The sequence below is a fragment of the Amblyomma americanum genome, chromosome 7 (genome assembly GCF_052857255.1).
Source record: "Amblyomma americanum isolate KBUSLIRL-KWMA chromosome 7, ASM5285725v1, whole genome shotgun sequence".
In the NCBI taxonomy this organism is placed as follows: domain Eukaryota; kingdom Metazoa; phylum Arthropoda; class Arachnida; order Ixodida; family Ixodidae; genus Amblyomma; species Amblyomma americanum.
In genome coordinates this window covers 92,562,885-92,585,983 of record NC_135503.1, presented here as the reverse complement: position 1 = coordinate 92,585,983, position 23,099 = coordinate 92,562,885, and the positions used below count along the sequence as shown (strand labels likewise).

Genomic DNA, 23,099 nt, shown 5'->3' with positions numbered 1-23,099 from the left:
GGTTCTTAGAAGTTGTGCGTGGAAAATGTGGCATTTCCTATGGATAAACTTTAATCTGGCGCTGTTTCAAACTAAATTAAAAGTACGAAACGATTTATGTTTGTGAAGAATACATCTACGACGGGTAACTTCGCGCTGCAAGGTGAGGTGGGGTTTATTCGCAGAAGATTCTTAACGGAGAACAGCCAACAGCGGTCTGAGGGCAGCTAGTCCAGCCAGAAACGTGCACCAGGCGATGGCCATGCGCCTCGCGCGTATGCTCGTCGTCTTCCTTACAATTGCCCCCGAACAGAAGCGGCGCCATCCTGGCGACTTAAGGGGCGGACAGGACAGCGGGATCGTCGTATCTCTTGAGGCTCTGGATATGGACAGTCTCACGGCTGCGGCGTCTGAGATCGGGTGACGGAGTGAGGGGCTTCACAATATAGTTGACTGGAGATGTTTGCTCCAAGATGCGATATGGCCCTTGATATTTAACGAGCAGTTTCCAGGAGAGGCCCGGAGCACTGGGAGGTATCCACAGCCAGACAAGAGAGCCAGGCGAGTAATGCTGGGGACGTTGATCTTCATCGTGGCGCGTTTTTTGAAGGAACTGGGTAGCTGTCGTGAGCGACCGGGCGTTATGGCGGCAATCTTCGGCGTGCCTGGCGGCTTCGGAAACGTTAGTGCACTCAGATGTGTCTGTGTGGTAGGAGAGAACAGTATCAATGGGAACGGAGAGATGACCGCCATAAAGGAGGAAGATAGGAGAAAATCCTGTCGTAGACGGTGTAGCAGTATTGTACGCGAACGTAATATATGGGAGAATAAGGTCCCAGGTCGCGTGGTTCGAACCGACGTACATAGCCAGCATGTCACCCAGAGTGCGGTTAAAGCGTTCAGTGAGGCCGTAAGCAGTGAGAGTGGTAAGCAGTGCAAGTCCGATGGATGACGTTGCACTCACGGAGCAGAGATTTGATGGCATCAGATAGGAAGACACGGCCTCTGTCGCTGAGGAGTTCACGAGGGGCACCGTGTCGAAGGATGAACCAAAGCAGAAGATAGGATGCTATATCCTGTGCCGTGGAAGCAGGGAGCGTGGCTATTTCAGCACGCCTCGTGAGGTGATCGACGGCAACAATGATTCATCGTTTGCCAGAAGCAGTATACGGGAAGGTCCCATATAAATCAATGCCAACGCGGTCGAAAGGGCGAGGTGGACAAGATAGCGGCTGCAACTCGCCAGCAGTACGGTTAGAGGGTGTCTTGCGGCGTTGGCAGTCGAGGTACGAGCGGGCGTATTTCAGAACGAAATTGTACATGCCACGCCAGTAGCAGAGGAGGCGGAGGCGCGTGTAAGTCTTGAAAAGGCCCGTGTGACCGCATTGTAAGTAAGCGCGAAAAAATTAGCAGATATAGGCCCGGAGGTGGCGGGGAATGACGAGGTGCCACTTTCGTCCATCAGAATGATAATTAGGGCGATTAAACAGCTTATCTCTGATCTCAAAATGTGAAGCTTGACGGCGCAGCGCGCGGGATGGTGTAACCGCCGATGGGTCGGAGAGAAAGTCGAGAAGAACACGAATCCAGGGATCCTTGCGCTGTTCAGAAGGCAGGTCACTGATGGTGGGAGACGGCACAGGGGCTTCGATTTCGCAGAGGCTGACAAGTTCGGCGGGAAGCGGGGAGCTAGACAAGGCGTCGGCGTCCTGATGCCTACGGCCCGACCGGTAGACGACTCGGCTACTATATTCTTGAAGTCGCAGCGCCCATCGCACCAGGCGGCCGGAAGGATCTTTCAATGAAGAAAGCCAACAAAGGGCGTGATGATCCGTAACGACGTCGAAAGGACGGCCGTACACGTAAGGGCGAAACTTGCCTAATGCCCACACAATGGCGAGACACTCTTTTTCAGTATAAAGTGAGCAGGCGTGAAGAGACGCCGTGAAGATGACACCGGCATCGCGAACACAGTCACAGGAGAGAGGCACAATCACGGAAGAGCACGCAGGAATATCGGTATTGCCGGCGACAAAAGCTTTGGCAAAAACAGGGGCACACCAAATTTCAGTCTCTGGCACGGGATTCGGCAACGTAGAGAGCGCTACTTGAGCCCGAGCACACTCTATGACCGCGTCGTGAGGCGATAGGAAGTCCCAGCCCAAGATGATTGAATGCGAACATGACGGCAGAACGATGAACTCAACCAAATATAGAATGTCTTCTATGACTACTCGAGCAGTACACGCTGCTAATGGCTGAATGAGGTGCGCACTTGCAGGTCGTAAAGACAGGCCAGAAAAAGGCGTCTTCACATTCCTCAAAGACCGGCAAAGGGCTGCATCCACGACAGCAACCGCAGCACCGGCATCGACAAGCGCCATCACAGATACGCCCTCTACAAAAACTTCAATTAAATTAGCGGCAGACAAACGATACCTTTCAAATTTAGATGATTGCGCAGTTCTCGCCTCAGGAACTGGGGCACCTAGTTTTCCCCTTGAGTGGTCGAGGGACGCCGTTGCATTGGAGAGATGGAGCGCCGACGTGGAGAAGGCGAACGGCGTCCAGAGAAGGCGGTGCGCTCAGGAGACAGAGAACGGCTTAGGGGTGGCTCAGCAGGAGGTGTGTACCTGACGCTGGAACCAGTAATCGAAAACTTAAGGAATAGGTCGTGAGGCGTTCATGCGTCGACGGCAAAGCCGCGCCACATGACCTGGCAAGCCGCAGAAGTAGCAGATTGGGCGGTTGTCAGGCTTGCGCCAGGAGTTTCCCAGTTGAGCAGGCGGTAGATTATTATCAGGCGTGCCCCAGGAGGTTCGCAGATGAGCAGGCGGCGGAATAAAAGCAGCGGGCTTTCGAACGGGACCAGGAGGCGGAGCATACGTAGGTGGGCGAGGTCGTGCAACAACGTCCGCCTATGTCAGCGGGGCCGCGATAGGTGTGGGTTGAGGGGCTTGCGGGAGAGCCTCAGCGACCTGTTATTGAATGATTTGCCGCAGATTAGGAGTTATTTGTGGTGATGGCTCTTGATGGCGTCAAATAAGCGAGAGCTGCCGAGCAACTTCTTCACGGCTAAAGCTCTTGATGTGCGGCAGGAGCGATGACTGGTCATTGCATCGTTCAGGCCACCAAGCGGGTCGACGTTCGCGGTGTGTTCGCGTGTCAGAGCCCTCTGCTTGCGCAGTTCGTCGAAGCTCTGACGTAGGGTGACGACTTCTGCGACGGTGTGCAGGTCTCGCGCCAGCAACATCTGAAGGGCGTCGTCATCAATGTTCTTGAGGATATGCCTGATCTTGTCGGCTTCGGACACCTGTGCGTTCACCCTCTTGCACAGATCGACGACTTCCTCGATGCAACTCGTGAAGTTCTCTCCTACCTGCTGCGACCGCGCACGTAAGCGCTTTTCGGCACGGAGCTTTCTGACAGCCGGACGGCCGAATACCTCTGAGAAGTTTGCTTTGAAAACGGACCATGATGTAATGTCCGCCTCGTGGTTCCGATAGCACAGATTCGCAACGCCCGTCAGATAGAAAATCGCATTGGTCAGTTTGATTTCCGTGTCCCAATTGTTGTATGCGCTCACCCGCTCATACGATGTGAGCCAATCCTCAACATCATGGTCTTCCGTGCCGCTGAAGTTAGCGGGGTCACGCTGGTAGCGAGAACCACCACCGACGACGGCGGCCGGGCTCACATGTACGGCTTGGTGGTTGGCATCTGAAAGCATCGCGGTAGGGGTAGCGTTCAGCTACGGAGTTCCAGGGCGAGAGGATATTGTAGCGATAGCTACATTACGGTAGCATTTCGAGCCTTCAGCGTAGCGGCGCCGCCACCCTGTGGCAATGCGCAACCCTGTGGCGGCGCCGCTACGATGTCACGTGGTCGGTCGCGTGGTGCGGAGCAGCTGCCGGCGGCGCGGCGCCGTGGCTGATCGCGTGGTTCGTCACGTGGTTGGTCACGTGACCAAGTTATACTCAGCCAGCTGTAGCTATCGCGTCACTCCAGATTTAACCAAAGCTAAACCACCGCCAATTTTACCCAGCACCTCCACCAAATGTAAAGTGGGGTTTATTCGCAGAAGCTTCTTAACGGGAGCAGAGCCAACAGCAGTGTGAGGGCAGCTGGTCCAGCCAGGAGCGTGCACCAGGCGATGTCCATGCGGCTCGCGCGTATGCTCGTCGTCTTCCTTACAGCGCACATGTTTCTAGGCAGCGCGAATCTCGAAGTTTCTAAACTCGCTTTTAAGAAGGCAATTGACAAAAAACGTTGAGTCGAATTGGCACTCGCGTTCAGCCGAGCGTAATGTTGCGCATTTGCAAAAAAAAAAAAAAACTGAGTGGTTAAAAGGCTACAGCGATTACTGGCAAGGTAAACGCAATGATATACGGCAGCAAGCCTTTTCGTGGCCCTGTGCTACATACTGGCACGCTGTGTTAAGTTGAGGTTAAGCTAAACGAAGATAAGCTATGGTGGTGGATATCCAATTAGGAGCCAAGAATACATTGCCCAAAATGCTGAATTATCCTCGTTATTCGTGCGAATCAGCACTACTCTGGAGCTTCAGAGCCTAGCAAAATCGTGTCATGTATGTGCACTTCGGGAACAAAAAAAAGGGGGGGGGGCAGAAAAAGCAACCGAAACAAACTCCCACGACTGGGAGTCGAACGCGCGACAGCGCGAAAAGATCAGCTTCAAAGACTGCTCTGTGAGATCACTGGGCTATCGCCGCAGGTCTTTTCATCTTTATTGCGTGAAAATAGCGCCGAAAAGGAAGATTTGAGCATGCTTATGCCACAAAACACCGGACTGTGCAGTATGACTCCAGCATACCCCTGCACGTCTCCACCTTCCCAAACATCAAAAGTCTTGGAGGCACCCACGTGCTTCTAAACTGAGAAACCAGCTAAGCGGCTTTTCCAAGGCACCATACACTCTCCGCATCAAAGCTCACTGCTCACGGAACAAAGATTTCTATGACCGCGATAATTCGGCTTGGCGGTCCATCATACTGCTCTTCCAGAGACTAATTAGTCCCATCGACTTAAATAGATCAGATGGCACAACACAGTTTTTCTCAAAAGGCAAAAAAAAAACGGATGCGGTTCTCCTCCCTGTGCATTTTTCTTCATGCTATCGCCGCAACCGAACACGCCTTCTGTTAAAAGGCAGCACACACTCGCGCTACGCAATGCAGAGCGTAATCCAACTTCCATCTGCGGTGCGAACAGTTTTGCGCCTTTCCTTCTCTCCAAACCAGCGCAAGGTTGAGACTCCGTTGATTCTGAGTAAAGGAAAAGCTTATAACTCACTGCCGTAGGTCAGTGGACACTTCACCCGGGCTTTGAGCTAAGTGGCGGTGGTGTCCACCAGCAGAAAACCGTGCTTTCGCGCAGTATGTCGTGCATAACAATGCTAAAGCGCCAGTCATTGTTTAATGGAAAGGACGCGAAAAGTATAGAAAATCACCTACATGCCGGTTGGATGACAGTCTGAAATGAGGAAAGATGAGACATTTGAGGGTAAAGGGAGGAGGGGGGGTGCAGAAAGCGACCAATGGTGCTCGTGAAGTGACGAGAACAAACGCTTCTAACTTGAATACGTATGTAGTACTTTCCGTTATTAATGCATCCAAAAAAAGACGAAACTTATTTGATGACGTGGTCCAACCTGCGTCCGCTTGCTCAGAGAAGAGCAAAAGATGAGGGAGGAATGTAACAAGTGAGAAGCGGATGTATGAATACCCACGCATGTCACTAAGGCAACAACATTAACAACGTATTAATACTGACAAAAAAAACAATACCTCAAAAGGGCAACAATTCCCAGAACCCATGAACGACCATATCCGGTTAATATTGTTAATTGGTTTTGGGGGAAAGGAAATGGCGCAGTATCTGCCTCACATATCGGCGGACACCTGAACCGCTCCGTAAGGGAAGATATAAAGGAGGGAGTGAAAGAACCATATCCGGGGATTTTTAAAACCAATTCGTAGCATTGTGCGCTCTACGAAGGATTTAGAACAGCTTAGTCATCACAATGAAGTTACGGAACTAGGCAGAGTCAGGTAGACGTTTATAACCACGAACATTGTTCCATGGACACTAATAATAATAATAAGTGGTTTTTTGGGGAAAGGAAATGGCGCAGTATCTGTCTCATATATCGTTGGACACCTGAACCGCGCCGTTAGGGAAGGGATAAGGGAGGGAGTGAAAGAAGAAAGGAAGAAAGGAAAGGAAAGGAAGAAAGGACTGGACTTGTGTAATCATCGTCAAATGATATTATTGGTTAATAGTGCAGGTCATAGTGTCGTTCTATCGTGCACTCTATGGTTGCTCGAAATATTTCGCTACCCGTGCACTTTTATGTTTTCAATGCCGGAGTTTTACAGAGTCAAATGGGTTTTGTATTTTTTTTTGTCAAGTGTGCCGTCTATGATTGTGTATTATTTTCTTGAAAACTGCGTTAGCCGCGGTATTTAACGCTGGCTTTCGGACCTCGGTCAAGCTGCTTACGGCCGCTTTGAGTCCAGGAGACCATTAGGAGTACTTGCAAGCTACTGTGGGAAGTAAATGTATTTAATTCGATGTGTCCTCTGAAGGGTATTAAGAAATTTAGCATTTAGTTAACCTTTTCTGTTTCAGGAGCTCGTAGACGTTAGAATACTACGTGTTCTTCATGATATAATCTGTTTTGTTGCGGTTTTTTTTTTCAAGGCACACAAACAACAAGGCTGTCTTGCGCCCGACGGAAGGTTGCCAGTCGATAGGATTGAATCTCGCGCAGTAATCGAGCTTCTTCATTTTAAAAGGCAGCTGTGATCGCCTAATCTATGACGCAATTAGTGTTGTTTACGGTGATTAGAGCACATCATTTGATACTCATTCGAGGAGGAGAATAAACTTTTAGGGTCGACAGGAAGAACATCGAACCAAGAGATACTCATGGACGGATGGCCATCCTGAGACGATGAAAGTGGAGACTTTCGTCGTCGAACAAAGATGAATTAGTATTTAAATGATCGTACTTTGCTGTGGTGTTGCGTTTTATTGCACATAGGCAGTTAAGGCCATCATGCGCCAAACACAATGACCGTATGTGGTGTTGGTTTTAGCTTCTGAAGGTGAGTAAGGCATTTGCCACTAGTAATTACACATACAGTCGCGCCCACTCGTGTTCAACATCCTGGGGGAAACATTTTGAAGATTGGAATATAATATCATTATAGAAATATTGATTGTAATGGTCCATTATTCTGATACATAGCAAAATCCTTCTTTTAGAATGTTTCCATCGATCGTATTGAACAGTAAAGACTGCCGTAGAGAACCAATGGGGTACGCATTTCACGATAACAAAAACGTTAATAGAAAAAAAGCAAGACTGCCGTCGGGTGATCTGGCGATATATTGATTGTTATAATGAAGTATTGCACTGTATGAAAAAAATTGCAATAATAAACGGTTTCCCGCTCAAAAAATGCTTTTGTCCCGGATTGTTGGGCATATATAACGGACCTGATGGTCACGCGGATGGCGTTCGTTGTATCCGATGTTCGTGCTAAGTGCACTTCCCATATAAGAGATGAAAATACTAAGTCCCACAAAAGCAGCGTTTCTTTCTTAAAAATACGTTATGGGTGTTTACTTATTCAAAGCAGACCATATCGCGGCGCTTTGCAAGATCTCGAAAGTGGTCATTCTCTATAGCCGAGATCTAAGCTGCCAACAGTCTACTTTAGGGACGCGACATACACGCAACTAATCACGATTTCAGCGTTCACTGCACCTGGTGGCAGGTCGACCTTCTCAATTAAGCTCCTGACGATCTTAGAGGGCTCGTACATCGCGTATAATGGCTGCATTAGAGCACATCTCCATATGTCAGCGTCCGCATACCCAGGCGACATCCGGCCACCTGCGCATCAACGACGTGTCGACACAAATTCACGTGCGTCTGATCGCGTACGTTTTGCGACAGCGGCATCTGTCGATCCTAGACCCATGCAACGACGAAGGCTGCGCAGCGCACGTGTGCACGTAACGTATAAGCTGCACTGTCTGCTCTCTGCGTGCTGGATACTTGAGGTAGCACACAAACAGAGGGCAGTCGGCTGGACAGGCGGCGCACATCCAGTGAACAGAGGGGCTAGAGCGGCGTTAAAGGGGCTGTGAAGAGGGCTGTAATAAAGTTGCGGCATGCCTGGGATAATGAAGCACGCCGCTTCACGAATAGTGTCCAGCAAGGATTTTTAAAATGCGCTTTGTAGAAGCTGAGTTATGTGTAGTTAAAATTTGAATTTAAGCGTCTTCGCGCCTTTTTCTCTCCTCTCGTCACCTTTTGCACGCTGGAAGGTAGGCGTTCCTTCGCCGACCCCCCTCGGGGAGCGGAGCTTCCCGAACCGCCGGAGATAAGCGGCTTATTGGCCGCGGCCACGGTAGCTGCTTGACGTCTGAAAGAATCTAGCCAATGGCCACCTCTCACCTTGTCTACGCAGATGCGGGGGACGGAGGAGGGCGCGAGCATGAAAATGTCGCCGGGAAGGGCTCGCCAACTTTGACGCGTGATTGTGGGTCGTCTGCTGCGTGTAGAAGAGTATTATTTTGCTGTGGTTTTCATGACAACGCAGTGCAGTGATTAAGTGAGTTAATGTGCTCTCCTCGGAAGGCATTTCAGAGCCCCTTTGAAGTACACAAATCGCTGCTCCTGGTTGATCTCCGCCCATGCGCAGTACACTTTCAGCGCCGCCCCCGCCTCGCGCCCCCCGCGCTGCTTCTTCTACGCTTTAGACGCTTTGCCCAGCCAGCACTCATGCACGCAAAGACTGTCTATGCATAGACCATGGGCGTGCGCTTTGCCGGCGGTTTTCTAGAGTTTGAACGTCGTCTTCTTTATTTATCTTTTCGGTCCCCATGCTCTTTCCAGGGTGGTGTCATGGGGGTTCAGACACGTCTTTAACTCGGCTTTCGTGCTGGCTTGAAGCTCGAGTGTTTCGACTGCGGGCGAGTTTACGGCGCCTCCTCGTTCATTTTAACCGAGTGGTGCAGCCACAGTTGGTCGCTGTATCTGAGATGCATCGCCACCGTCCTAATACATATTTTCACGCTAGCGCCACCTGGAACGTAACAACAGAGCGGTCGTTATAAGTGGGCCTGACTGGATGTTTAACCAGCCATTTAGATGGGCTTTGCCCTCCTTGACACCACTGCAGAAGAAAACCCGGCACGAAATTTGGCAAATTAGTTTGACTCTGTCGGACAAGGCTGAAGAGGCTTCCTTCGCACGTATGACAGTCATGGATGAATGCTGGGATGTTGCCGCAACGAAACAACGAAAACATTCAATCCTTCAACCTGTTATATCTTTTCGCGTTTTTATTGATAACGAAGGAACAGTAGCCGCAGTAACTTTTTCATGCTCGTATGTTCTCCCCATTTTTATCTATTAGTGATTTTGTGCGCGTTTCGCGTTTTTTTTTATGTGTGAGCAACGAGAGCAGCGCACCCCTTCGGGCGTTCTCCAAACCACCCTTTCAGAAACATCAGCACCTTCAATGTACAACAAAAATTTGGAGGAGACTCCGCCTTAAAGGAATGAAGCCGCAGCGTTAATGGTTTTTCTACTTTCTCAATTAATATCTCTTTCTAATTACACACACAGATCAGCGTACATAAGTGGGCATGCTATGCCATGTGATACGCCACAAGACACACAAGCTCTCTTCTTGACCCAGGTTTAATGAACGTGCCTCAGTGTCATAGACAACCCGATAACTTGTGTTTCTTGAAACAGTATTGATTTTCTCACGTGAGTGAAACGAATGTCCGCTCTTGATGTTAGAGACTGCAGCGCAGAACAGGTTTGTGATCTGTTGTAAACTGTCAAAACTTGCAATAAAGACAAAAAAGTGCCTCAGTGTCATAGGGGTAGCGTGTATGACTCGTAACCCAAGGTTCATGCGTTCGATCCCCAACTGATAATCCCATTTTATTTTCAGCGCAGCTAATTTACTTTACATCCCTACTTGTCATAGTGACAAGTGAGTCATGCTACGACCTCAGAATCACAATTTAACTTGAATTTTAATCATTTTCTTTGCACAGCCGAAACGTGTGACGTCATAATCCTATTGACCAATCCTGAGTTGGTGTGTCAACGCGCACAGCCTTTCCACCGAACGTCCTCTCTAACGCTATCGCGTTAAGTACCGCACTGAGGCTCAGTTGTATCTGGAAAGGCAGCGACGGGAAGAGGGGAGTCAAACTGCTACTCTTAAAAGCATACGTCGAAAAATGGCGAGTGTTTTGCTTTTCGCGCTTGTGGATGACGTATTCGTGCTAGTGTCATCGTGAATGTTTTGAGAAAAAAACTGTGGCACTGGAAGAGCTCCCTCGGTTTCACTCTCTGGCTACGGAGTCTCAGAAGGAGCCTCTCGGCCCCTTAAACTCATTCCTGCTGCTGCTGCGCAAGTATGTGCATTTTCGGATTGAAGTTCAGTTTTCTTGGACTTCAGGTTTAATTGTGAGGCAACTGTGGAATATTGTAAGGATAGCGTTTTTGATCATACTGATTGGAATGCCCTAGCGATGCATAGTAAATTCTTGCTTTTGAAGACCGCTCTGCGCTAGCCTCGATCAGATAGGACTGCCACACAAAACCAATGCATTGCGTTTTCGACAATAATTGTGAGGAAACTCTGGAATATTGTAAGGTACTGTTATGAACATATTGATGGGCATGGACTATTATTAGTAGAACAGCCTTGCTTTTAGATTTAGTCCTGCTCCCTTAATGAGTTGTTAAGACTGCCGTGGAAAACCAGTGGGGTGCGTTTTTTACAATAAAGAGCAGAAAACTGCAAGAGATCCCGAAGAGGGATTGGCGGATTTATTGATTGCCATGGTGCAATCTTACGATATGCGAACAAAAATGCGCTCATGAGCAACTTCTCTTTGAAAAAATGAGTTTGACCAAAATTTCTGGGTATGCCTCGACTTGCTGCAGGCATCCGCGAACGGACGCCCAAGTAGTGGCGAAGCCGTCTAACATCGGACGTGAACAGAAAATCGAAATTGAGTTAGAAGGCCAACAATGCTCTGGTGGCAGCGTGGGTGGTATTCTGCGCTTGTCGCTTTTTTCGACATGCGTACTTCAGTCCGCGCCGATTGGCTCGAGCCGCAAATCCGCGGGCCCTATCCAATCGGCGCAGACTGATGTATACGTGTCTAAAAAATTACGAGCGGTTTAGCTTGCGGTTAGCCACGAGTTATCGTGCACTAGCACGGTTAGCCCCGGTTTTGCATGCTTTATTTCGACTTTGTATAGTTTTGCTTGATTTCAACTGTTTGCTTCCGTTTATATATTATATGATGCAAGTTTGAGGGATACTACATCCTTTTCCAATTGTACTGCAGTAGAAATGGTCATTCTCTACATTCGTAGATCTCTGGGAGTAGTCATACTCCTTTTGGTGCAGTGGTGAAGCGGTTAAGCGACGCGCCACTGCCCTGCGACGGCAGTTGCTGCTACCGGTGGGGCTTGTGAGGCGCAGGTTGTTCGTCCCGAGGAGCCTATCGCGACTAATGAGTAATTAAACTACCAACTGCCACCGTAGGTAGTTTGCTTACTGTCCGGTTGACGCCAAGTTGTGACGGCGTCACAATGTCAAGTGGCCTAGGTGGCCCACTTTCTACTCAGGCGCCTGGTACCTAGCTCTTCCAGGTCGCGGGACCACCAGATAGACAAACAGACAAAGGCTTGTCGGCAGTGTGGAAGCCCTAGCGCAATAAAGGGCGACACGCGCAGAATACCACCCGCAAGGACTCACTGGAGCGTGTAGAAATATACGAGTTGTATGGGAGAAGTCGTGGCAGGCAGCAACGAATATTAGAGGGTTCCGGAAACCGTCGCGTTTTTTTTTTTTGCTCGCTTTGTCGCGTGCTTATAACACTGAGAGCGCAGCGTTGTTTATGAGATCTCCGGCTGTAAATCGTGGGTTTCCGCTCGTACAGTACGTAGCGACTCGTCATATGTTGCCCTGCCCACCTGTCAGCGCCTGGCGACAGCAAAGAAGGGAAGGAAACCCTGTGGTCAAGGAAAGAAGCTGCAAGCGAGAATATTCCTGTGAAATTTGAGTACATTGAAGCGGTGCTATGATGTGAATGTCTGGCGGTGTAAAAACTGTCAAGTTGCGGTATTTTCATCGTGATGGGAGGGAGGTGGGGGAGAATGGAGGGCGGCGCTTCATGGTTTGAGAAAGGAGAAACTAAAGCGCAGTCGTGCTCAAGGTTCAAAAACATGACACTCAGATGCGACGGAGGGAGCTGCAGACATTTTTGTTGCATTGCAAGAGATGACCAAAAGTTATTATATTGCTTCAGTTCGGACAATACGCGTCATTCGACATACGATATGCTGAGACTTAAAAGAAATGAGAAAAATATGCATCTCAGCTGGCATCACTCATCATTAAAGAGGCTTTGTCAAATATATTAGAAAATTAAAGGGTCAAAAGGAAGGCAGAGAAGAAGATATGTTATGAGGTGGTAATTAATGAAACCAGCAAGGAAAGGTGCAATAGTACCTTCACAAAGGAAGCAGGTCCGGGAAGAACCTTTTGATCTCCCCTGGGAAAATGCTTGAAGGGTTAGAATGTCGAATAGAGGACTCGAGGTAAGTGTTAAGGGGGTTATGATGGGGAGAGCGGGGCTCCTGATGCGATGATCTTAATGAAATTACAATCCTTTGCAGCTCTGCGAACAGATACAGCGCGGCTAACCTGTAGCTAATTCTGCAGCTCATGGGCATCCAAGCGTGCGCTGACGATATCAAACGTTTGCCGGGGTTTCCACCAAATGAAGACATTATGCCAAGGGAAAGAGCCTTGCTACAACCAAGCTCGATTCTGCAAGCCCCCCCCCCCCCCCCACTTTTCCCGGTAACAATCCAATGACTGCCGGCTCAGCTGGTTTCAGGAGGAGTACCTCCGCCCTTACTCCATGGTACAGAAACCAAACGGCAAGCCTTTCTTCAAATTCAGGCCAGAATTATGCAGGACATAATTTAAATATCTTTAGGGCAGATGACTGGGAAATAGAACACACAACGCAGGACTGAGATTGCCATGCATAGCAATTTGGTTTAGGTTAGTTGGTACATGTTCCTAACTTATATAATTTTACTGAAAAGACAGGGACATAGAACACATAGCACAGGACTGGCGCCAGCCCTGAGTCGTGCGTTCTATGCTGCTGTCCTTTTTGCTTTTCATGTCCCCCAACCAAGCAACACGAGCGTCTTTTGATCCGCAGCGCGATTTGCTTAAAACGGTAAGAAAGCCTTGGCCTACTCCGATGCTAATGGGGTATGTCTGGAAACATGCTTGCAGGAGTGACTACGGACGGCACTTTAAATGTAAGTGTTGAATACAGAAATAAAGCTAATGATGTTTTCTTAGGGCAGCTTTCTGAAATGCCATAATTTGGATCCGCATAATATGAAAAAGGCGCTGTATGTTGCACTCGCAGTCCTTAACAGCTATTTGAAAGCAATGGTATTGAATTTCGTAGTGTCAGAATTAATGTTCCTCGAGCGTGTTTGTGTTCATGTGTGTGCATTCATTGTAGAAAAGCCGACCACAGTGGCGGCCTTATGGTCGTATGCCGAAGGTGCAAGGTTCGGTCCCCAGTGCATCCGAGCACTCACCGGTTTCCGGCGGATAACAGCTTTTCCCTGGCCTGGTGCTTGTAAAAAAGGACCCCATCTTGCGTTGACCAATTACCTTGTGCAATGGCACTGTTTTGAAAAAGCTGCCCTTGCCCCAGTAAGATGGATAATCACCATCATCATTGCTTTGTGATTTGTGGATGAAATTTTCGCGTGCCTTCTAACAGTACAGCCAATAAGGTCACTTTACTAACTTGACACACAGTGCCGTCATATGCCGAGGGCCGGGTATGACAAAAACTGGCAATATTTCACCCCTGAGCTCTGGTTCGAAAAATCATGTCCACGAAGTTTTCGAAGTGAATTTCAGGACCGTCATCCTTGTTGATTAATTTCTGGCAGTTGGTCCAAACAAAACGCATCGAATATTGTCAGAAGCCAGCAGCTGCTAATAGCAGTTGTATGTGCTATGTTAACTAGAGGTACATCACGTTTCAATAATAATTAAGTGATTGAAATGCTTACCGCTCTGCTCATACATTTAAAGTATACTTCCTGCGCTGCTTTCACATTTTTCAAAGGTAAATGTTCGTCTATGAATGTTCGTGGTATGATTTTATTGAAATTAGTGTGACTAGAACCCATCAGTTTCAAAATATGCTGTGACGATCCCAAAAAATTTAGCACAGCTAAAGTTGTTTTAAGGAAGCCGTGGCAAATGGTACATTGTGTCCGTGCGCACATTTCTTTCGCTTCGGTTGCTGCCCGAGATTTTAGTGCTAGGGTAGCATGTAAAAGTCTCTTCTACTTCAGTGCGTGTTTTGCATTTTTATTCTCATCAGTGTTTTTCTTTTGTTTTTCAGCCTGCATCATAAGATATATCCTGAGCTGCAGCACTGTGTCATGACGTAATGGTTGAGTACCAGCTAGATGAGTGCAGGAGAGCAACTCCTTAAGAATGAAGAGCTCCTTTCATCAACTCTGCCTGTGAGATGTTTATTGCCGGTTTATTCATTCATTGCAGTATGTATAACGTGCACTATAATAAGCTAGTTTCATGGAAACCATTACGGCTATTTATCCAAGGCTTCAAGGTGGCAGAAATTTCAAGAAAGCCTCCTTTGAGAGCAGAAAGTCCTAAAAAAAATACCCCCGAGTAAGTAAACTCACGTAGTGACCTTATTAAACCCTTACTTATTTGTAAAATGAAATCTGAAAGGTTTCCTTAAAAAACCTCTCTATAGGCGGGAAAAAGAGACTCAGCTATCCGTGGCATCTCTTTGAAGGAAGCGATAAATATTCCTATTTATCATCATTATCATCAGCCTGTCTAGGCCCACTGCAGGGCAAAAGGCCTCTCCCATGTCTCTCCAATTAACTCTGTCCTTTGCAATCTGCGGCCACCGTATCATCGCAAACTTCTTAATCCCATCCGCCCACCTAACCTTCTGCCGCCCCCTGCTACGCTTGTCTTCTATTGGAATCGACTTCGTTATCTCTGGGCAAGAATAAATTATTTAATTTTGATGGAATAAAGGTAATACCCATTAGGGAGTGTGCTAGAGGACAACTGATTTATTCCCATCTAGGGATATGATTGGCCAACAGTGTGAGAAAGTGATAAGTTATCTACTCGCCGCGGAAATAAAGGAGCATCGCCTTTAACCGCATTTAAAGTCTGAAACACTGTTGCTGGAATGGTATACTCATAAGTAGCTATGGCAGTCATATGGCACACATGTGAACACATCGCTATCTTTACCGAATGGAAGGGCATAAAAGGCCTCCCTTAATATTGTTACGTGTCCTGATGTCTACGCAGGCACAAGGACGACCCGAGCACAGGGCACAGATCACAGCGAACAGCGAGCGGATAGCGCGCACACACCAGATACTTCCTCCACGTCGTCTTTACGGAGACTATCCGTTGCAATATAAACAAAAGCATTCAGGCGTGGCCATTGCGTTCGAGAAATAAAATAATTGTAGATAGGTATTCACGCTAGGCTTAACCTCCTGGAGCTTCGCACGTGATACCAGTGGAGGTCACCGGATTAAAATTTCCGCCAACAACTCGAGGCGGCGTCAGCAATCCTCCCCGGGAGCGGTCGCATGCCGCGTCGGCTCCGTGACAGATCGCAATCAATTGCGATACACCAACTTTTCCCCCTGCAAGCCTGGTATCATCGTCTCCAGGAACCTCAGCGGCACCCGTCTACACCACGTTTGTTAAGGTGGGGCCAATTTTTGACCACTTTTCGGTCATTTGAAGCTTTCGTCACGCCGCGGTGGTGCTAAGCCTAACGGCGCCGGGGCCTGCGATGGCCCCGGTCGGGGATCCCTCGGCTCTGGCGGCTCCAAATCAAGTCACCGGATACGACCCGCAGTCCTTGCAGATCGTAAGAATGGATACCCATCAATCCGAGGATACGACTCAAGGCGAGGATCCTCTACCAACCGAGGACGATTACCTCCAAGATATGGTCCGCGTCTGGCGCGGAAAGAAGAACGCGGCGGCGGCATCAAGGGACGCTGGTACTGGTGCCACCCAACAACAGGCGCCGGCTAGCTCTGCGCATACGCAGGGCGCGAGTGCGCTGAACGCAGCCTCGAAGAGCTCCAAGCAACTCCGGTGGCGGCCGCAGAACACGCCGTGCATTGAAAAAGATGACATCGTCGTGGTGGTGAAACCAAGAAACACGGTCGACCTCAAAACAACTTTTGGTCCTGGACGAGCCGGCGCTGCAGTCCACAGCATCCTCGGGGACGACGCAAATGCTGGACTTGAGGTGTGGCCCGTTTGGGACCAAAACGTCCTTGTATGTGTACTGATATCTGTCGACGCCGCGGAGAAGCTACTCCGGGATATTGTGCTGCCGGTAGGGGAACGCGAGCCACCGTTCCCGGGACACCGTAAACTCTCCGGTGCGTTCTGTCGAGGCGTCGTGACTGTTTCGCCAGACGAAACGTCTGAAAGCGTTAAACGAAAACTCAGTGCGGAACAAAATGTGGTGTCTGTGCGCAAGCTAGGGGGAACCCCGGTTGCGGTGGTCACCTTCGCGGGGACCAAGGTGCCACGGATGGCGTTGTACAGCTACGAACGGCTCCCTGTTCGCCTGTACAAGAAAACAGTACCAGCATGCCACCGCTGTGGCACAGTGGGCCATCGGGCCGATGCGTGCCCGCGACCGCAGCCGGGCCGCTGCAAACGCTGCGGAGTCCAGGTTCCCGATGCCACTCCTGACGGCCCTGCAGAACATGACTGTGTTCCGAGCTGCCTCATCTGCGGAGGCGGCCACCCTACCGGAGCTCCTGGCTGTGTCGGGCGGTTCCAGAAAGCCATCAAACCGAGCTCCCCATCCGGATCCACACCGAAGACAAAGACGGGGCCCAAGCAGGCTCCTCCGCCCAAGGCCAAGAAAGCGCCAGCCGATCAGGAAACCAAGGCCAAACCCGGCACATCGAAACCTGTCAAGTCCGTGACCCAGGCGGTGCCCCCGGTCCTCAACGCCAGGGACTTCCCGCCCTTGGCACCGGTCCAACCACAGGTGAGCAGTTGGAGTAGGGCAGTCTCCGGGCCCCCTACCCGTCCCTCCCCTACCGAAACCGCCGTACAGCAGCAAGTAGAGGAGCTCAGGTGCCAGAACCAAATTCTAGCGCACAAAATTCAAGAAATAGAGGCCGAACAGGCCGGGTCATCCGGACCAATGCAAGAAGCTGAGCCAGATGACGAGGATGACGGATCATCCGTAACATCTTGCCTCACTAGCGTCTCGAGGCAGTGCGGGGACACGGTAGTTGGATCTGCTGGTCGCGTCGCCGGCCTAGAGGCACTGCAGCGCCAAACCGAGCAACTAAAGGAGCAAGTGGCGGCCTTCCCGAATCAAATCATGTCAGCAGTCCGCGAGTCCTTCCAGGACATGTTCAAGGCAGCTTTAACGCAAGCACTTCCCGACCTTATGGCCCAGGTCACTGACTCGGTCCTTAGAGCCGTGAAGCCCTGGGTCAGCACCCAAAATAAGAACGCCACTAGCTGCGAATCCCCTCACCTCAAACGTAAGACAGCCTCCCGCCAGGCAGCGGAGGAACATGGTTCACGCTCTGCAGCTGGTGGGTCGGTGCGGCCAATCGCTGGGGTTGCGCTGGCTCCCGGCCAGAGCTAGTCCGCTCGCCCGTAAATAAATAGCACAAAATGGCTAGCAGATCTAATAGGAATGATAAAAACCTGGAAAAATTCCAGATCATCCAATGGAACTGCAGGGGTTTCAGAGCTTAGAAAAAACGGTCACACCTCCAGCTCTACCTGCAGTCCCTAGGAGACATGCCGGCACTCACTGCCCTGCAGGAGCCCGGTATAGACGCTAAATTATCAGGCTACAGCACCTTTCAGGGGGGCGCCTCTACGTGCATCTTGGTGAATAAAGCTTAAACCGTGGTTCAGGTCGACTTAGCCTTGAGTACCGAGCAAGAATATACTATGGTCCGGGTGCTGCCTCTCAGACGCCGCGACCCGTCAATACATATCCTCAACATATACTGCCCTCCGCATAAGCCGCGCGTAACTTTTAATTAAATCTTCCTTCGCGCGATAAAAATGGCAGCCAAAGAGCCTCTAGTGATCGTTGGAGACTTCAATGCTCCCAGCCTTCATTGGAGCTACCACTTCGAACAGGCAAGAGGACGTAAGCTGGCGGAGCTCATCTCCACCCTCAGCCTCACGTTGCTCACGGACCCGGCGTATCCCACCCGAGTGGGGAATTCGGTAACCCGCGACACGTGTCCCGACCTTTCTCTCGTTAAAAATGCTAGAGCGGTTGCTTGGGAGAACTTGGGAGATTCTCTAGGCAGCGATCACCTCCTTCTCCGGATTACACTCATGGCGAAGGCAGCGCGCAAAAAATGGGGTCAGGCTAAGCTGACCGATTGGCACAAATTCCGAAATCACACTATCCCTCCCGTACTATTTTCCGGCAGCTACGCGGAGTGGGCTAACCACATATACAACATTCAGAAACAACACGTCACAACACTACAAACCACCGAAGAGATCGCCGCAGTGGACACCCACCTCCTGCATTTCGGGGGGGGGGGGGGGGAGGGGGGCGCCGGAGCTTAACTAAACGGTGGAAAAAGCAGAAAACTAATCGCAAATTACGCGAACGCATAGCCAAACTCACAGAGCAGGCTGCAGCGTATGCTGCCGAACTCTCAGATTCAAATTGGAAAGCACGCTGCGACGCCGCAGCTCATCAGACGAGCTCGAAGGGGACGTGGCGTCTCTTTCGCAGTCTAATCGACCCCTCCCAAACGAGAGGGGAGACGCAAAAGCAGCTCCGGCGGGCTCTGCAAGGGTATCAAGGTACGACGGCGCGGACACTCTGTGCGACAGATATCTCTGTCGTACGGAGGACCCGCCTGGGCCTGAGTACATGTACTCGGCAGGCCTAATGAAACACTTGATGCCCCTTTTGAGTTGCACGACCTTAAGGCGGCCTTAGCAAAAATGCGCCAGGGTACGGCTCCGGGACGGGATCACATAACAGTGAACCTGTTGGCGAACCTACGGGACCCAGCCTACCTCCATTTATTAGAATACATCAACCAGATCTGGGACGGGCGTCCACTCCCTCCCGAGTGGAAAACGTCACTTGTGACGTTTATCCCTAAAACAGGTAAGGCCGTGAATACGGACAACCTGAGGCCCATATCACTGACCTCATGTACGGGCAAGCTTATGGAGACGATGGTTCGGGATCGCCTCTCTCCATACCTGGAGAGTAAGGGCGTCTTTGCAGTCACCCTGTTCAGGTTTCGCCCCCACATGTCTGCACAGGATGTCCTTCTCCAGCTGCACAGGGATGTAATACGACCCACAACTATGCAACACAATGACAAAGCCATCCTCGCCCTTGACCTGAAAGGGGCTTTCGACAATGTTTATCACGGAAGCATCCTGGCCAACTTGAGTTCTACCGATTGTGGGGCTAGGGCCTACGCGTATGTAAGAGATTTCTTGACTAATCGCCAGGCCTTCCTTCGGATTGAGGGCGAGGAATACGGCCCTTACATGCTGGGAACACGGGGTACCCCTCAGGGAGCGGTGTTATCACCGTCCTATTCAACATAGCTATGATGTGCCTCCCAAGTCAACTGGCCCGGGTGGAAGGCATTCAACACGCGTTATATGCAGATGACATTACAATTTGGACCACTGAGGGGAGCCTTGGGGACATGGAGGCCCGCCTTCAGCAGGCCGCTTCCATAGTCGATGCGTATGCTATGGACTGTGGGCTCCAATGTGCTCCAGCGAAATCAGAGCTTCTGCATGTCAAAGCGAACTCAAAGGAGAGGACAGCAATTCACATCTCTCTGTCAGGAGGTCCTATCAGAGAGGTGGAGGAGCTCCGTATTCTGGGCCTTTTCATTCACCACAGACTCAGACCGGACTCCACCATTGTGAAACTCAAGAGAGTAGGCGACCAGGTAGGGCGTATGATCCGCCGCGTTTCCAACAAGCGGGGCGGTCTGCGGGGTAGGGACGCGCTTCGGCTTGTCTATGCCTTCGTGACTAGCCGGATCCTCTACGCCGTGCCATATCTCCGCACTACTAAGCAAGACGAGGCACGAATAGACGCCATCATCCGTAAGGCAACTAAGCGAGCCCTGGATCTCCCGGTGGCTACCTCTAATGCCAAACTGAAGTCATTGGGGGTGCTAAACTCCTACCAGGAGCTGCGGGAGGCCCACCTCGTGAACCAATACACGCGGCTCATGCAGACAGCCCCTGGGCGCCGCCTGCTAAACCGCTTACACATCCAACACGACTGCACTCCAGAGGAGACGGAGCGTATCCCGGTACTGTGGCGCCATATATGCTCTGGGTCTCCCCGCTCCCCGTAACATGGACACCGACATGCATGAAAACAGACAAGCGCGGGCTCGGGCTCTTGGGAGACAACACGGCTCCCGACCCGGTGTATATTATGTAGACGTAGCAGGGCCGTCGCCCACGGGATTTTACACGGCCGCTGTTGTTCACCAGCAAATGTACGTGGATGGACTCTCTTTTCGAGCCCCGAATTCAATGCGAGCCGTGGAAGTAGCGATAGCGCTTGCTGCCGCCCACGCCAATTCGAGAATCATCATTACGGACTCCCGAAAAGCATGTGATCATTACTTGGCTGGGGAGATCTCCCCCTTAGCTGCTTGCATTCTAAGACGGACCGCCACACTGATCCAACACCGAAAAGGATCATTTGGGCTCCTGGCCATCAGGGCGTACGAGGTAATGAGGCCGCTGACGCGGCTGCCCGAGCGCTTGTTTACCGGGCTCCTCATCCCAGCTCTTCTGGCTCGGAGACTAACCAGCCGCTGCTGCGATTCAGGGAAATAATAACGCATTATAGCGACAACCACCGCCTTTTACCGGCCCCTGCCAAGGGGCTGAGTAAGACGGAGGAGCGAACTTTAAGGCGCCTGCAGACAGGTACTCTGCTCTGTCCTGCAATCTTAAAGCATTACGATCCTAACACGGATGGGCGATGCCTGCACTGTGGGGAGAGCTGTGATATCTTCCACATGGTGTGGGCATGTACTCAAAATCCCCACCTCCCCCCTTCCCCTATCCCTTCCAGAGAGGCATGAGAGACTGCCCTCCTCAACTGCTCCTGGCTTGAGTCCCAAAGGGCTCTGGTGAAAGGGGCGAGAGAAGGGGCATTGTCATGCGATGTCCCGGACTAGGGACGCCGACCATGCAACGGGGCCACTCTGTGGCTCCCAAACTCTATTGCAGCAATTAAAAGTTTTCACCACCACCAACAACTCTTCTTCAACGTGCACTCACATCGCGCTGTACACAGGCATTAATACATCTCGCCTCTCTATAAATTTGCTCACCAAAGCCGAGGTTTGATCCCACAACCATATGCTTAGCAGCCGAACACCAGAGTCACTGAGAAGTCATCGTTAGTACGCAGGCATAATTATGCTTAGTGAAGAGCTGTTGGCGTTGCTATCTACTTTCCTGAAAAGCCTGGTAACATATGCGCGCGTTATTTGTAGGTATAGGACCAAAAAACGTAGGAACCGTGTGCTGCCAATTACATTATCTTAAACCACTTCCGCGGAAGTGCAGTGCAAAAGTATATCTATGTTTAGGGCAATCCCCAATGTAGAGTAGATTTGTCATGAGCGAGTAATTATTCATTAGCGTCCACCCAAGCGCAGCCATACAGCTACAAATTAAAATTATGCAGCCTACACAAAAGCTTCGTGGTTAAAGAAAAATTTCTCCTCCCCGTGGCTCGAACCAGGGACCATCCTCTGGCCAGGGCAGTTGCTCTCTTATTAATCTTCAAAATTTAGCAAACAAGTTTTAAATCAACCGCATTGTCATAGTCCCAATGAATTAGCATTATCCCTCAGCCACCTACCTCACCTGGTTTCGTATTTCTTGTGCACTGGTCGCAGGATGGACGATTTCGGCGACAGTCGGCTTCGTTAAATATACGTTTGGAGGGCTTAGTCTGAACCTCCAGAATGCGTTCTGATGGAGGGCTGTGCTAAAAGGAACAAGTTGCCTCGAGTGCAGTCTTTACGACTCCGGGGAGAACGAACTGCGAGTGTTTGGATAATGATAATAAAACTTAATGTTGCCCTTCCGACAGGTGAGACGGAAGCGGTGTGGCTCTTCACATGGATAACAATGCACCGGGAACATTTACGGCGCACAAACTCGTGCCGGAAGCAAGGACGGTGCCATAGGGGGCAGTGAACGTCGCTCTTCGCGACTGTGCTATATCTCGCAGTGTGTTGGCGATACATTCGCCAAAAAGGAGAAACTGAATGATTTCATTAGCAGAGTAGTTTGTCGAGTTGGCTGCGATGCATGGTGCAGAGTACTGACGGTTGCACAAAAAAAAAAGAAAGCGAAGACGACAAATGGAGAAACATACAAGGCAGGACAGGCGCCGCACATCCGAACTATTTTATGTAGAAAAACTCAAAGCTTATGCGAGCTCTGTGTTCGTGACGTGCGCAGTCGTTGTCCTCGAAAAACGAGAATTCATTTTCTTGCAATGACAGCGACGGCGTGCTCACACAATTGTCAAGCGCTCTCTTTTATAATAAAAAAACGATGTGGTCTCGCGTTCGAGCATGCATTTTGCGTGCCCTAGAAACTAGTTATTCTAAAATAGCGGTTTTCATCTGCATGCGACCGCAAGCAGTGAATCTGTACATGCGTGAACATTCGACCAGATTAGGTATTCATTCTTTTTTACATTAGAGGCAGGCATGTTTTGTCTAAGGTGGCATTGAGCAGTTCATCTCAGTGCCACATTTGGCAATCTTTGAATGGGCGTTGTTTTAAGAGAGAAATGCCTTGTGCGATTTAGAGATGTAGGTCCAGCAGTTATGGTTACTATAGAAAGAAATTCTCAGGTCTAGAA

The 23,099-nt window shown here is 50.1% G+C and overlaps 2 protein-coding genes and 1 pseudogene across 2 annotated transcripts in view; 2 read left to right on the top strand and 1 right to left on the bottom strand.

Annotated features, from left to right (window-relative positions):
• LOC144097333 (thromboxane-A synthase-like) overlaps positions 1–23,099 on the bottom strand; it is an 83,821-nt gene that overhangs the window by 43,426 nt on the left and 17,296 nt on the right. The gene's annotated exons all lie outside the window — the stretch shown is intronic.
• LOC144096826 (uncharacterized) lies at positions 15,972–17,813 on the top strand. Its single transcript, XM_077629691.1, has one exon. It carries the CDS (start codon positions 15,972–15,974, stop codon positions 17,811–17,813), a length of 1,842 nt encoding a protein of 613 aa, XP_077485817.1.
• On the top strand, positions 19,882–21,294 carry LOC144096825 (uncharacterized; annotated as a pseudogene).